Source organism: Ambystoma mexicanum, chromosome 10 (assembly GCF_040938575.1).
Source record: "Ambystoma mexicanum isolate Mex_15411 chromosome 10, UKY_AmexF1_1, whole genome shotgun sequence".
Lineage (NCBI taxonomy): Eukaryota > Metazoa > Chordata > Amphibia > Caudata > Ambystomatidae > Ambystoma > Ambystoma mexicanum.
In genome coordinates, this window is record NC_090932.1 from 154,645,744 (window position 1) to 154,662,306 (window position 16,563).

The 16,563-nt window shown below is 46.5% G+C and overlaps 1 protein-coding gene across 1 annotated transcript in view; it reads right to left on the minus strand.

Moving 5' to 3' along the window:
- LOC138491245 (disintegrin and metalloproteinase domain-containing protein 9-like) overlaps window positions 1-16,563 on the minus strand; it is a 2,911,326-nt gene that overhangs the window by 156,292 nt on the left and 2,738,471 nt on the right. Inside the window, exon 19 of the mRNA XM_069617655.1 lies at window positions 6,375-6,522. Within this exon, the coding sequence (XP_069473756.1) occupies window positions 6,375-6,522 (148 nt within the window). The remainder of the gene's footprint in view (window positions 1-6,374; window positions 6,523-16,563) is intronic.

Below are 16,563 nucleotides of genomic sequence, written 5' to 3' on the forward strand. Positions count from 1 at the left end.
CAGTGAAGTAACTGGACCCAGCGCCCCTCACAAGACGCAGGATGGAGAGCCCAGCACTCACCTATTTAAGGTGAGCACAACAATCGACCAAGTACCACGGGGAGAGAGGGAGAGAGGGGCTTGGAACTTCTCCCAACCTTCCAGCCACTAATACCTTGATTTTCCACTTGCAGACACCTCACCCTTCAGGTCAAACTTTCGGTGAGAAAGGGGCCAAATCCGGGAGCCAAACGAATCCTACGCCTAACGTTGAAGACGGTTTCACCGCCCAGTCAAGACCCGCGCCTCCGAGGGAACCAGGTGAGCGTTACACTTCTTCTTTTTCTCGCCTGACAGGCTCTTCCCTTCCAGCCAGTTGGCGAGACGCAGATGGCGGTCCTTTATGGTCCGCTTCGACATGTTCCCGCAAAACGCACAGTCCTTCTCCACGTGCGTCTTGTCCTCATGCAGGCAGTAGAGGCAAAGGGAGTGTTCGTCCTCCTTGAAGACATTCTGAAGCTGGCATGCAGGGCAGACCCTGAACAGCGTCCCGGGCGTCGAGCTTCCCTTCTCCTGGGCCATGTCCGAGATGGGCCTGAGAAAGTTCTGGAGTCCTCCAAAGCGTGGCTCGACAAAATCTTCACCCTTGAGGGGCGTAGAAGAATCCGACACGGATCCCCGTTGATCGGATATAGAAACGGTGGAGCTTGAGGCTCTTTGACCGAAAAAAGAGAACATTTTCCTATAAAAAAAAAAGCGCGAAAACGCACTAAAGCTCGAGAGCAATAGCACGAGGATCCCAACACTTGAACGTGCGGTAAAAATCTGAGGATGGCTGCCAGAGGCGGGGCTTAGGGAGTGGGCAGTCATTGGCTGTGGTCAGTATGACGCAGAAATCAGTGATTGGTTACTACTACGAAAGTCAGATCAGAAACGAAACTGATACTTAGTTTTTTCTTTATCGAGGATTCCCAGCCTGACGACGGGGAATATTCATGAGCATGTGAATCCATGCCAGACCCCATGCTGGAGAAAGGATAAAACATCTGGTGTTTTACATGGAAAAGGATCTACATTCTTTTCTCTGCACCAGTAGCAGAATTTATTCCAACGGCAACGGTACAAAGACTTTGTTACTGCCCTTCTGGCCAAAAGCAAAATCTCCATTACATCATCCGGGAGGTCCCAATCCTTGTATCTCAGCCTTTTCGAAACCAAGCGTGAAGGTTGAGTGTCTTGACCTCTGGATGGGGAACCCGATCCTCCTTTCGCGAGAGAAGGTCCTCTCTTTGAGGAAGACGTATTGGAGGACAGATGGACATGTCCAGAAGGTCCGTGTACCACATCCTTCTGGCCCAATCTGGGGCAATTAGGATCATGTGTTTCCCAAACTTTCTCAACCTCCTGATCACATGAGGAATGACGGGGACTGTAGGAAACACATACAGGAGTTGACACCGGTCGCGAACAGGTCTACTTGAGAGGTTGCCCAAAGGGGGAAGATCTCTTGAAAGACTTTCTGAGCTTGTTCCCACTAGTGGAAGACTGTGCTCTGCCTGCTCAGAGTGTCCACTGCCGTGTTCTCCTCTCCGGCTAGGTGAACTGCTGATAGAGAGATTCCTTCTTAAATTGCACAGTACCAGAGCTGCATTGCCTCTCTGCACAATGGTAGTGACCCTACACCTCCTCTCTTGTTGAGGTAGTACTTGGCCACTGTGTTGTCCGTCATTATCAGGACATTGTTTCCCAGAGGGCAGAAAGACCTTCAGCGCTAGTCTGATTGCCATCAGCTCCAAAAGATTGATATATAGTTTGGACTCTGACGAAGACCAACGACCGCTGACTGTTAGATCGTTGGTGTGGGCTCCCCATCCCGTGAGTGAGGCGCTTGTCACTACTGTTATCTCCGGCCATGGTTGCCACAAAGGTTCTCCCTTCAGAATGTTGTCCTCGCAGGCCCACCACAGAAGATCCTGTGCGACCCGGCTTGGAACCTGAAGTAGGTCTGACATCTTCCCTGAGAACTGGGACCATTGAGTTATGAGAGCCCATTGAAGGGATCTCATTCTCAGACAGTCCTCTGGCACCGGAAAAATGCAGGATGCCATGAGGCAGAGCAACCTCAAAAAATCAAAGGCCTGGGAGAAACTGGGTCGTTTCAAATTTAGTGACCATCTGTAGAATGTCTTGAGCCCTCACCTCAGGTGGTGAGCTCTTTACCAAGGATGTATCCAGAAAAGCTCAGATGAATTGGAGTTTCTGAGACAGTGTCATATGGGACTTCTTCTAATTTGAGGGAGGAACACAGTCTGTGAAGGGATTGGCAGGTGACGTTGAGATGATTCAGGACTTGTTCGGAAGAACACTCCTTGATCAGCCAACCATCCAGGCAGGGGTAGACGTGAATCACCCGTCTCGTGAGACTCGCTGCCACTATCGCCATCAATTTGGTGAAAACCCTCGGGCGGAGGTCAGCCCGAATGGCAGAACTCGAAATTGATAACGAGAACCGCCAACTGCGAACCTCAGGTATTTTCTGTGCTTGAGATAGATTGGCACATGAAAACAAGCATCCTGAAGGTCCAATGACACCATCCAATCCTGGAGTCGGAGGGCCTGAGGGATCTGAGAAAGTGCGACCATCTTGAAATTGTCCTTCCTGAGGAACTTGTTCAATCTCAAGTCCAAGATGGGTCTCAGTCCTCCGTCTTTTTTGGGTAATAGGAAATAAGGGGATTACCAACCCTTGTTCCTCTCCGCTACAGGCAGCGGTTCTTTACCGCTTTTCTCTAGTAGGGTTAAAATCTCCTGCACAAGGACAGGATGTGGAATCCTGAAAGAGTTGTTCCCCGGTGGATTGAGGTCTCTGAATAAAAGGAAGGCAGTAACCGTGGGCTACAGTTTTCAAAGCCCAAGCATCCGAAGTAACGTCTTGACATTCATCTAGATGCTGAGACAGTCTGCCTCCCACTGGTGAACTGTGACTTAAGACCTCAGAGAGGTTTTTAGGCGGCTGATGCAGTGGCAGAAGGTAAAGATGCCCCTGCTTGAGATGGCTTTGCGCCTCTTCCTCCTCCACCATGAGGAAATCTTATTTGGCCCCTTTGATCAGCCATTCCCCTCACCCTTCCAACTGAGGAGTAGTAGCAAAAAGATCTACCCCTCCAAAGTTGTCCACTAGGTCGAAAAGGCTGAGGTTGCTGAATGGCGGCAGCTAAAGATTTGGCTGCCGCCTTCGAAGTCTGCAATTTCTCAAGGCTCTCGTCAGCCTTGTTGCCAAAAAGGTGAGACCCGTCAAAGGGCATGTTGAGAAGTCTGGATTGCACATCCGGTGCAAAACCCGACTTCCACAACCACGCAAACCTGTGCATAACGGTGCTAGTAGCCATGGCTCTGCTGATGCTGTCAGAAGAATCCAGACCTGACTAAAGAGACTCACACATGGCTTCTTTGCTAAGAACCCACCTCTTTCATCCCCTTCGGGAATGTGCTCTGCCGCCATGGAAATGCAGTCCCATACAGTGAATGTAAATTTTGCAAGGGCACAAGTGGAGTTGCCAGATTTTAGTGCCATACTCCCTGCAGAAAATGCATTTCTTGACCATCCATCTACTCTTTTGTTGCCCTTATCTGGAGGGATAGTAGGATAAGCCGCTTGCTTAGAGATTGCAGTAGCTGCCTGCACCACCAGACTCTCTGGAGTGGGATGTTTCGACAGGTAGTCGGGGTCATTACTGGAAGGGCTGTACATTTTGGTCACGTTTTTATTTACAGCCGGTTCGGTTTCCGGTGTTTCCCAATTCGTCGCCACCCTTTTTCGCAAGGCAATATGAAACAGTAATGTAGGATCTGACTGAGGACCCTTATCTAGGATGTCTCTTAAATTATTCTGTTCAAATGGCAATGGAGGCCTACTCCACCCCATGTAGTCCACTGCCTTGGACATGAGTTGTCTGTACGATGCATCAGCATGCTCCCCAGCCTCTGGGCTCCCAAACTCCAAATCAGGTGAGGTGTCTGCTCCACCTGCTGTCTGTAGGTTGTCACAGAGGTCTCTCAACCTTGACTCTTCTGCTATAAAACTCTCTGGTACATTTGGCATACCATATTGGAAGCCAAATGGAGCCTCGTCATCTGATTGTTCATTCTCCTCATACGTAGAAGTAAGAGACTTGAAATAGTCTTTTCTTGGCAGAGGTACATAGGTCTTCTCAGGTATGAGGGGTTTTACAAACAATGGATTCGATACCGGAGGAGTCGTCAAAACTGTTTTCATTGGCGCCATGGGCTTTAATGGGGCGCTCAGCGTCGATGGCGCAGCTGTCAATGATAGAGCAGCTGGCGCTGTTCCCTTCGTCGTTGAAGTCAACGTCGAGGGTTTGGCTGGCATTGAAGACGCTGCCGGTGTCGATGGAGTCCACGACCTCAACTTATGTTTTCAGCTCGAGTGATCCTTCAATGTTACGTCATTGTGTCGAGGGCTTGACAGCTCTCGATGGATATTGGGTCTTTGCCCCGGGCTCGAAGGCGCGCAGGATTTAGGTCAAGCCCTTTCCATCCCGGCTTCTTTTGAAGGGACGGTAGGAACATGGCTTGGAGGCTTCAGTTTTTCAAATATTTTGAGCATTTCTGCTCTGAAGGCCTCCCACTCGGCCAGAGTGGACTTTTTAGTTGGGCAAAATATCCTCTCAGGGGAAGCGTCCGACAATGAAGTCGAAGAAGGCGATCTATGGTGCCTTCTCTTAGACTTATTCGAGGATGATGAGGAGTGGTGAGAGCCACTCCTCGATCTTGACCGCTTAAACTTATTCCGAAGAGAGTCGCCTCTCGACTCTCTGGTCAAAGTTTTTTTTGCCTGGGTAGGAGATTTAGGGATTCAAACTACCTTCAATTTCCCTCATTCGTTCCTTCAAGGACTTTCGTGTCATCGACTGGCACTTGGAGCAGTCTGAGCGGTTATGGTCTACCCCGAGACACCACAAACATATGCGATTTGGATCGGTCAGTGACATGTTCGACCCACAATCACAACACTTTTTGAACCCGGTCTTCAGGGTTGTCGACGAAGAAGACATTTTCTCAATTCTCTTTCGAAATAATGAAGTCAAGTCGTCACGAAAGTGAAGAAGCGCGCCGTATTTCTCAAAGCTAATGCATTTGCGGAAAAAAGGGAACTGTAGCCAAGGGGCGCTGCGTGTGCTATATATGCCTTCAATGACATCATCCTCGAGGCAGAGGCCCTCAAGGGACATCGAGTCAACGCCATGGACGCACAGTGCCAGCTGCCGAAAAAAAAAAATCCGAAGCAGCTGAAGCTGGATAACGAATATAAAAGATGAGGACTACGTGGGAGGACACAATCCATTCCAAATCCTCTACCTGCTACTTACCTGATAGTGTTTGCTCCCATGTTTACTCCAAAGTCTAAATAAGCTTTCTTTTCAGTATTTCGCTAATCCATTTGCAAGCGACCTAACAGTTTCATGATTATGCACACCATGCCTGGAAATATCACAAACAGATCTTTATTCTTTATAAATTATTATCTCACTCCTCTTAGCAAAACCTACTGAAACAGCAATGTAACAGTTTTAGAGACTGCTAGAGAGACTAACAGTATATCACAATATGCATTACCCTTGAAAAGGTGCCATTTTCAGGGCTCACTGATATCATCTTTGGGTCAGCGCAGCAGAGTGTCAGAGAGGCATATTCTAATTATTATTTACTCCTTCACATTTAAGTACTTGTTTGGTGAAACTTACAAAAAAAAAGTGATTTTCCGAAATCCATGATATACTCTATTCTTATGATAAAAAGGGGCAAACCATTTGTCTGGGTATCCTTAATTAAAAATTGTGAGCGCATGCCAAACAAATATCAGAAGATATCAGTACATTTAGTTGTATACCCCCATAGACAAAGCAATTAAAAAGGTAAAATGGGATCCACAGACCACCTAATTACATAAGATGGATACAAATATGTGTATATGTTCATGGCTAGGTAATGTAAATAATTATATTTGCTTCCTTATTGTCGGTACAATTCTATAAAATAAATGTGGCTTTAAGACAAGCTCTAATTGGCTGACAAAGTGTTGAAAATCAAAAAAAGAATACAAGGCAAAAACATATATAAAATTCACCCAAATAGAGAAGTTTTCCTTCCCTAGATTTCATGTGAGAAGACCACTTTTATAAATACGTTTCACAAGACTATACCACCTTGCTTAATTAATGACTAATTAATCAGAATCATTATTGAAAATATAGCATCTCTAAACAGGATTCCTGAATTAATAATAGTTTCTAATTTAGGTTTGGACCATTCTCTATGTGTAATGTATATGAGATCATGATTTACATTCGAAGAGCAAGCAGAATATCACTTACCCATACGTTTCATCAGTTTTCTTACACAATTTTCGGAGCGATTTCCTTTTCAGTACGAGAACAAGAGTTATGGAAACCAGTGGAATAAAGATGCCAAAGCCTATGAGTAGCCACTTGATTAATGATGTATCAACTGGAGCACTCCTTTCTAAGGAATAAAAAACGCAAGATGAAGATACAGTTACCTTACTCTGGCTTCCAGTCTAAGGTTATTTCCTGTTTATAAACATTGGGCAATACTGCCAACTGGTAAATAGACTGAAGTCTACTTAACAAAACCTTTTTTGTTTCCTTTTTTTATTATTCCATTAGGCATCACAGAAAAAAGAAGCCAACAGCATAATGTCCAATGTCAACACTTCTAACCACAATCATTGCAAAGGAACACACCTTCTAAATTCATGAGTAAATAATCCCATTCCACCTCCTCCTCTTGACAATTGGAGTAAAGGGCCTTGATTTAACCACCCCTGATAACAACAAACAGATTTTGTGCACATATTGTTGACATATGCACTAGTAAAAGTTCAAACAGATGATCCATAAAACAAATTAATGGTACTCATAAAGGTATACATGGCACCCAGAAATGCTGCAGATATACCACAGGATTACAAGTGGTGTTAGGCAGTGTAAATCTCAATTTATTTTCTGATGGCCAAAGGACTCCAGTAGGATTTCAGTGAATTACCACGCTCGGAATAGTAAAGACAACACGCATACATTCACAGTACCACGCAGTGGGATAATGATATCAACTGTTATCTAAGTGCTCAGATGCCTGCGGGTTTGTAGAGCTATGTAAAACTAGATTTTATTATTATATTATCACTCTCTGTAAGCCCATCATCAATAGACTCACGCACATGAAGACATAATAAGGATTAATACAGATTAGTCAATCACAAGGCATTTCTTAAAGACCAGCATCCTCTTAAAAATCAATATTTCTGATATCCATATAGGACTCATTCCTGCTTTGACTCCATTTAAATGATAAAGCGTTCCGTCTCCATTGCAAAGAGGGAAAATGCACACAATACTACATTGACAAGCATTTCTTTTGCCAACTTAAGTTTCGGCTGTAGACTGTTTTATTCAATGACTCAGCTTTCTTCAGGGCGAAAAACAGTGTCTGAGTGAGGTTATGCGCACAGGGGACAATCTCAGATTGAAAAATAACAAGAACGCGCATTAAATATCTGTGACTAAAAATTGTGATGTGCTGTGTTATTGGAATTTTTGCAAAGGGGAAGGAGAAGATTACCCTTCATTTTAAGAATGGTTCAGGATGACTCTGCTGTAGTTCTAAACATGTGGAAAACTGCAATACTTCAAATCATGAACTGACAACACAGTTCCTGTGACCCAGGTGAGGAATAGAATCATCTGAAACAACATGCACCTTCGTCATGAAGTGGAGACCACTAACCTGGTGTAGATGGACCAGAAAATATAACACCCAGGCAGGGAGAACCAGACCACGATCAACCTTACCCACCTGAAGCACCGTCACATTAAGGCACACTTTTTAATGCTTGAAAACATATCTTGTACCACCAACAAAAGAACTGGATCCGTGTTGATGTTCCCAAACTTACAGTAATCAAAAGAACAAATCAATAACACTTTGAAACAACTCGTGTGGGCCTTACTATTAGCAAAGCACAAACTACACCAATATTATCCAGCATTAAAGTTTAATAACAACATGCAACACATCCTGATAGTTAGCAGTATATGCATAAAATACAAGCAAAGTTGATTACTGTAAGTTTGGGAATGTTTGAAGGAGTGTGTGTGGCAGAATTATTTGATTAATGAATTTCAGTGTCACGTTTTCTAGAGATTTCTATGCATGTTTTTGTATTGTAAGTGATTAAATAAAGATGTTTTATATTGTGACTTGGTAGTCAAGTAGGAGTGTTTCCTCTGCAAACGTCAACACAGATCCAGTTCTTTTGTTGGTGCTATAGTGCCTTTGAGTCCAGGGTAAGACTGGATCCCAAACACTTTATTTGGAGTGTCGGTTTTCCCAGGTGTTTCCCTTTTGTTCTTTCCAAACAAATCTTGCACTTTTTTTACCAGCTCCTGTATTGTGTTTGTGTCAGTAACATTTGTGACAACTATGTGAGTTTAGGGAGCAAATTAATTTGTATTGGTTTGATTCATTCAGTCACGGACCGGGGTAGCATATTCCATTCAAGCACATCTGATATCATTTTAGAAATAACCTGTGAGGAATTACTGAAGCACAACTCTGTAAGATTAGAACTATCATGGATTACAGAAATTTAAGAGTAGTTTAAAAGGTGCAACTCGTACAGGATGCCAATGGATATCCACATGCATCAGCATTGTCTCTGATTTATCGATATTTATATTGTATCCCCGTGTAGGGCCAAAACCTAATAGGAGTACAAGTAGCCATGGAAGAGTAGTGGTGAACGCTCCAATGTAAAGGAGAGTATTATTCATATAGAGCGAGAGTCTATGCTTCTCACCTATTACTAGAATGCCAGTTAATTGCCTGACTGATAGAATCTTGACAGCTATGAGTTCTATAGCCAGTGCATAGATCGGCAGTTACAAGGTACACACTTGTCTTACATGTATACAATGAAAAAAAGGATGACACAAGGTTGTTAGTGTTTACGGACTCTCTAGAATGCTTGTGCAAAAGTTTAACCACATCCAAGAAGAATCCCACAAAGCTGTACTTTGCAAGGTCCATAGACATATAATACCACCTGACTCGGTTGAAGGCTTTTTCAGCATCGAGGGACACAATAACACCTTTAGGATCAGCAGGACCCACTGAAATATCCAAACATTGGGTCTCATTCTGACACTGCCGGTATCCTGCCGATAGAGCCGCCATGATACCGGAAAATGTAGTTACCGTTTCTGGCACCCAGTCCGGTGGATTATGGATGCCGGAGTGATGCTGTAAATCCCCATTCCTGGAGTCCATGAAGGGGCCTCGATGAATGGACTCCATGAGGGGATTTGGCATAATTACTAGCACCGGCAAAGCTGGTGCCGGTAATGAGGGCTTTTTTTGCCAGTAGGGTTCCTGGCTTACATCCAGGAGGTAACCCAGGTACCCCACCGGCAAATCCGTAGTCAGCCGGTCCGGTAAAGTGCTGCTAGACCAGCACATTTTTACTGGACCGGCCAGCTCAGAATAAGGCCCATTGTCTCATATTATCTATAGATAGCCTGTTCGAAACAAACCTTGTCTGGTCCAAGTGCACTAATTTAGTCAACATTGTTCCAACCATATGCCAGGCATTTAGCCATAATAATGGCATTGCTGTAACTAATAAAATAGGCATATATGACCCATACACTGTAGGGTCTGCCAGGGTTTAATAAAAATTGCAATATTAGCTTTACACATGGAACTAGGATGGTATCCCACACATCGCACCTCTTCAAAAACCTTAGTAAGCCCCTCTGTTCTGCAAGAGTGTTGTATAGGTCAATGGCGAGCCCATCAGTGTCCAGCGCTTAACATTTGGCCCGAGAACGAATGGCTTTTGTGACCTATACCTGAGAGGAAGTCTTATTGAGATTATTATAATCTTCGGTGGTGTTGCGGGGTAAATCGACTCGCTCCAGGAAGACATCCCACAAATTTGGCATAAAAGGAAAAGGGGCAGTGTAAAGATCTGCATAGAAATGAAAACAAAAATGGGGGTCGCTCGGGAGCCCGAATAAGATGGCCGAGGGCTACTGAGCCTTTGAAGCAAACGGATGGGCCCATCAGTGATATGCCCGCTCTTGCCTTGCTCTGCGGGATGTGAAGTTGACCAGTGTGCCCTATGTAGCCTCAGACAACTCCTGGCCGCTGTGGGGCAGTGTAGAAGTTGTCCTTTCTTCCTTTTGGCCCCATACTCGTGGTGCTGGAACTCAAGCAGAGCATGTATCAAGGCCGCCAGAGAACCAGGGAACAGTCACGCAGGCAATGGCGCCTGTGCACTGCATTGCCGGCACTGGACGTTTAGCTCTCTGAGCCCTGCACAACTACAACTGCGACTCCTCCGGTGCCCGCTCCCATATTCCTGCTGTGCGGCTCTGACATGGGACGGGGCGTCACATAAGGCGCTCCCAGCTGTAGCCGTCCTCCCGGCTGTTCTGGTCTGGTATAACCCGGCCTCCGTTGACGCAGGAGGTCGGGGTTGCAAGTGCGGGCCTCAGCTACGCAGCGCAGTGCTCGGAAAAGACGGACGCACACACACTTGTAAACTGCATACATTTGGACTGACGTAGTTACAGTGATTCCTTTATTTGATCCCCCCTCCTGCATCACGTGACCCCGGTCTCCCGTTGTGCACTTGACACCACATTCCTCCCAAACTTGCAATGTTGAACAACATAACTTTTCAAACACATAGGGCCTAATTATGACCCTGGCGGCTCCAATAGGCTGCCACATTACGAGTTTGCTCGCCGGTGGCGCCCGCAAGCAGACCAGGATGCTAAAAACAGACACGCCATTAACGGGTCCGTTTTTAGCACCCTCCCCGTTCCCATTGAACCCTGTGGGGGATCGAATGGGGATGTACCGGGTCTGGGTCACGAAAATGGGATTTACCGGGCCCGCAAATGTTGGAATGGCCCGGTAAACCCCATTTTTCGGGACCCGAGTTTGGGGGTAGCCATGCCGCTAAAAATGGCATGGCTACCTCCAAACTCGTAATGAGGCCCATAGTCTCTTAATGGAGTATCTCTGCCTCATCTCTCCGACAGTATATTCCCTGCAGTAGGTACCCATGGAGACGGGAGGATGGTTTCGGCCTCTCCCTCAGCTAGTATCGCGAATGGGCCCTGTCTGTCTCTTCTGTTCTGGGGGACTTTGGGTTGCCATGTCCAGTTGGGGAAACTGCTCACTTGCTGTTTGGGATGATGGGTCTTCTTCAGTCTGCTCCGCTGCTTTGTGACCTGTTGACAAGTCAGCGCCTGTTGACTGGTGTTCTGGTTGTCCTTTCCACATCGTCTCTGGAACTTTCCGGAAGTGAGACACATTCCTTGTCACTACTTCGGTCCCTCGCTGGCGGTTATCATTCTGTGCCTGGTGTCTCGAACTGTCCATGGGTGGGACTCGAAGTTCAGCGCCATCTTCTGTTGGGGCGCCCGGTTCTTTACTAGCACAGTGTCACCGGGTTGTAGCTCTCTGTGCAGAGCATGGCGTGCTTGGCTCTCTTGCTCATTCCTCGACTCCTCTTTGGTCAATGAGAGGCATGTATGGGTCTGGGGTTACCCAGCTTGGGTGCATGGTGAGCTCTGCTTGGATTGGTACTCCGAACATGAGCGCTGCAGGGCTCACCCCTGTTGACATGTGCGGGGTTTGGCGTTGGGCTTGCAGGAATCTGTACACGGCCGCTAGCCACGGGTGCTTATCTTCTTTTGCAATGTGTATAACTTTATTCAGGGACCCTATGAACCGTTCTGCGTCGCCACTGGCTGGAGGCCAGTAGGGAGTGATTTTCCTGTGTATGATGCTCAGGTATTGGAGGAATTGTTTAAGGTCTTGACTGGTGAACAGCGGGCCATTGTCGCTCTTCAGTTTGGTGTGTATCCCATGTACTGCAAATATTTTCTCGAGGACTGTGATTTCGCATTGGTAGACTTTAAGTGGTCGACATCTGGGTAGCGGCTAAATTCATCGACCAGGACAAGGAGATAATCCTCTCCGGCAATGGTACAGAAGTCCATGCTTACCGATTCCCATCTTGTGTTGCTACGTGGCGTGCTGATTATTGGTTCTGGTGCTGCTAGCCTCCTTGATGATTGGCATGCTGCACATTATTCGACCAGGCTTATCACATGTTGATGCATTTGCGGCATCCACATTCTGGACTTTAGGTAGAATTGTGGTTTTACTATGCCTTTGTGGCCTCTGTGCGCTAGTTTCAACACCCGCTTCTCCAACATAGTTGGTAGAATGATTCTGTGCCATTTTAACAGAACGCCTTCACTTGATATTGTGAGTTTGTGGCAGATTCCAAATAACGCTTGTAGTTTTTGCTGTGCTGCTGGTGTGTGCTGCGCTACAGCTGCCAGATAGTTCTTCCAGTCTCTCGACTGGACTGCTTGGATGGTTCGTAGCAGGCAAGCATCCGTCTTTGTTTCGTCCGCTATCTCTTGCAGCATGAGCGATCGTGGTTGTGCGCATGCAACGACCTGTCACACATGTCCCTCCGTTTCTGCATGTTGTTCTTCAAGCTTCGTGGCAGAGCGCAGGTGGCGAGGCAGGTAGTCAACTGGATTGCCCGCTCCTGCCCTGTATTCCACCTCTATGTTGAAAGGTTGTAGTAGTCACATCCATTTTTACAGCCTCGCTGGGGGATGTGGTGCAGGCGCTTTAAAGATGGGATTAGCGGTTTGTGATCAGTGAATAGCTTGGCTGGTTGTCCAAGTAAGTATACTCTAAAATGGCGGCAGCCCCAGAGAATTGCCAATGCCTCCTTCTCGATGTGCGCATAGTTCTGCTCTGTTTTTGTCAGAGCTCAGCTGGTGAATGCAATGGGGTGAACACTGCCATCTCTGTCCACCTGTGTGAGGACAGCTCCTAATCCCAATGGGCTGGTGTCTACTAGGAGTTCTGTTTCTCGTTCTATGTTGAAAAACGCCATTATGGTGGTGCTGGACAGCGAGTCCTTTATTTGCTGGAATGCTTGTTAATGTTGTGTCGTCCATTCCCACTTTTTGTCCTTCTATTTTAGCTCCCGTAGGGAGCTTACGAGGGTGGCAAGGTCGGGAATGAATCTCGCAGAATACGTTGCCATGCCCATGAAGCTTCTCACTTTGGTTGCCGAAGTTGGGGCTTTGGTGCTTTTTATGTCGCTTACTTTGGCCGGGTCCACTGACACTCCGTTGGAGTGAGTCCAGCTTCTTCCTGCCATTGTAGGACTGCTGCAAGTCACTCATGGTGTTCGCTGGCCGTAACGTCATAGACAATTATATCGTCACTTATGATTGTGGCTCCCTCGAGGCCGTTCAGAACTCTACGGATCTCATTTTGGAACACCTCTGCTGCTGAGGATATGCCGAAATTCAATTGTTTATACCTTCGTAGGACTATGTTGTTATGTATCTCGATTCTTTTGCCAGACGCAGCTGATGATAACCTGACTGAGGTCCAATTTGCAGTTCCCTTAGGGAACACTGCAAAAGATTTAAGACTACAGGTGTTGGCAGTAAACCCACTTGGTAGCAGTCTGTACCACCCAGATTTACCTGGTAGCTGTGGCTGAGCAGTCAGACTTCCCTCAAGAAGAGTTAGGCAGTATGCAAAGTATACACAATAGGCACTCAGGCACAATAATACAAGCAAACACTGACCAGAGCTTTGGTATCAAAGTATATAATTATTTATTTAAAAACGCACGGTTTGAAACACTCCAGCACTCTTGTTGTAAAATATTCTAAACACAGTTACTATTGTAATATATACACCCCTTTTTCCTTATCAGATAAGTCACAGTAAAACCACTTATTGTCATACAGAGGTGAGCGCTTAACTAGATGGCACTCCAATAAGTTTGTGAAAAAGGGAGGGAAAAAAAACAGAATATGGAAAGGTACACCACTCTAAGATTCAGGAACACTGTTAGCAAGGCAGAAGAGCAAAAGTCACTGGTGAGCCAAAGTCCAAAGGCTGGGCCCACTCTTAGAGAGAGCAGAGCACAAATGCGCCCAAGATCACACAGTTACACTAGGCTTTGAAAGTCTTGCAGAGAGTTCAAAAAGAGTTTAGAGAGGTTTAGGAAAGTTTAGCCAGGATGTCCCAGGCTAACTCAGGTTCGAAAGCCGGGGGCTAAATCTACCCCGTACAGTCGGTGGCAAGGGAAGCCTGGCGGGACACGGTACCTAAAGTGGGAAGGATCCTCCAGTGGTGGCAGTTGTTCCTGGCAGTGGGTGCAAGTCGCGTCGTCGTCCAGGGGAAGAGAAGATCTCGACTTGGAGGAAAGATGAAGGTCGTTGCACTACCAGGGAAGAAACCAGCCGTGGAGTTTTCCGGTTAAAGGTGGTACCTTTGTTCGCAGTCGTGGTAAAATGTGGTATCCCGGTTGCCGGGGTGCTTGGCACATGCAAGGCGGCCACGAGGTACATCGGGAAGGTGAAAAGATGGTGAAACTGGTTATCCCCACCAGTCAAAGGAAGATGACTCTCCGGCGGGAGATCTCCTCTGTTGTTGGGAAAAATGGTGAGACGGTCCAGCAGGGCTCCACCGGTGGTGGTGTCGTCGCAGGTTGGCTCAGCTTCTCCCTCGTTGGATTCTTAGGTCCTGTGGCGACTTCTGAAGTTCCAGTCCCCAAAGCCCTGCTTTTAAGCAGAAAACCCCCATTCACTCAATGTGTAGCTGTCACTCAAACATGCTAAGTGGTGAGCCGGCCGGCTCACCACTTGGGCCAATCAGGACGGAGTGCAACTTGAGTTGCCTAGGCAACTCAGTCCAGGGTGCCTAAATTCCCCTCCACCCCTCCTAAGTACCCCAGACTTCTGTGGAGAAGCCCGCCAAAAAGTGGAACAAAGGGCTCGACTTGGGTTGGAGTCACAGAAGAGAACACAAACGCCATTTTAGAATCAAGTTTTGGCAAAAAATACCAACCGGAGAATTAATATTAATTAAATAAACCAGCGGTATGTTCGAGGCTACCGTAAATAATTAAATAAAGATAGTAGCCTAAAACAATGGGAAATCCCATAGGAAAATATTTGCAGTTGAATATAAAAAGTAGTATCCACTGCCACCAGCCAAAACTCGATCAGGGGGGACGGAGACGTGCCCCCTCGACTAACAGACCCCGGGGCAATTGAATTGCCCCAGCCAGTACGTCCACATGATGGTTTGTACTGGTTCTGTTCGGAATTTAAGACTAGTAAAGTCAATGGTGACTTTACATGCTCTGGGAGACAGTAGTCAGTCCCAGGCTATGGGGTCTATACCGGGGGGTCACTATGACACCCCTGTGTTACTGCACTGAGGGTGCTGTGTAACACGCATCACAAAACCACATGAAGCCCTATGGAGTAAAAGACCCCATAGCCCATTAAAACATCTAGATTCAAAGAAACACACTCAAATCATGTCCAAGAGTGAGGGTAAAAGAGTCTCACTCTTGGCAGGAGAAATAAATAAACCCCAAAAATCCAGCAAAGCTGCTGGGGGGCTCACTAGGTTAGGAAATTCAGCCTAAACAGAGAATTCTCCCTAACAAGGTCGACGATTAGTTTGTCGATGGTTGGTGTCACGTGTCACTCTCTTCCGATTGCCACATTGGGTAGCATCATGTCTATGCAGATTCTTACAGCGTTTGGCTACCTTGGTTTTTGTGCGACAACCATCGGTGGCACCCATGGAGTTGGCCCTGATGCCTTTTCAATGATTCCAGATGTTTCCAATTTCTCTAGCTCCTTTTCAACTGCCTCTCTCATATGAAAAGGAACACAACGATGCCGTACTGCTTTTGGCTCTATCGTCGGATCGCTATGCAGCTTGATGGTTTTGCCCCGGAGCCATCCAATGCCTTGGAATCCTCTGTGATGCTTTTTGAGAAGGTAGTCAATTTCTGTTGGTTGGATGCTGAAAGCGAACTGGATCAGATTCAGCTTCTCTGCTGTTCGGCAACTCAGTAGCGTCTCTAAGCCTGCATCTTCTATGTAGATCCTCGTTCAGCATGAGATGCGGTCGTATGACAATTTCGATCGGAATGACCCTTGTACCGGTAGTGGCTTCTTGCAGCCATTTGCAAACAGTTGCACTTGTTCGTCTTGCATTGTTGGTTTCGGATCGAGTTTGTTGAACATGTGCGCGGACATAACATTGACAGTTTCTCCTGTGTCAATGACTACCTTTGTGGGGTTCCATCAGATATGATGGTCATTTTCTCTGCCTTCTCACCTTTCCGTGTCTCGTTCTACGTGGTTCTACAATGGATATCATGTGCACACAATGTTCCTTCTTGCCTGACCTTTTCCGTCTCTCTTTTCCGCATCTGTCTGATGATACGCTCTTGTCTGATGATTCTTCACTTTCGCTGCTGCTCGGCGATATTTGTGCACTGTCGACTGCTTTTGCTCTTCCTCTTGGTTGGCGGGATGGTTCGTGTTGGGAGTAGTTTCTCCGGTGTTCTTGCTGTTGTTGGGTCATCTCTCTGGGGCTAGAGGGCTTTAAGCA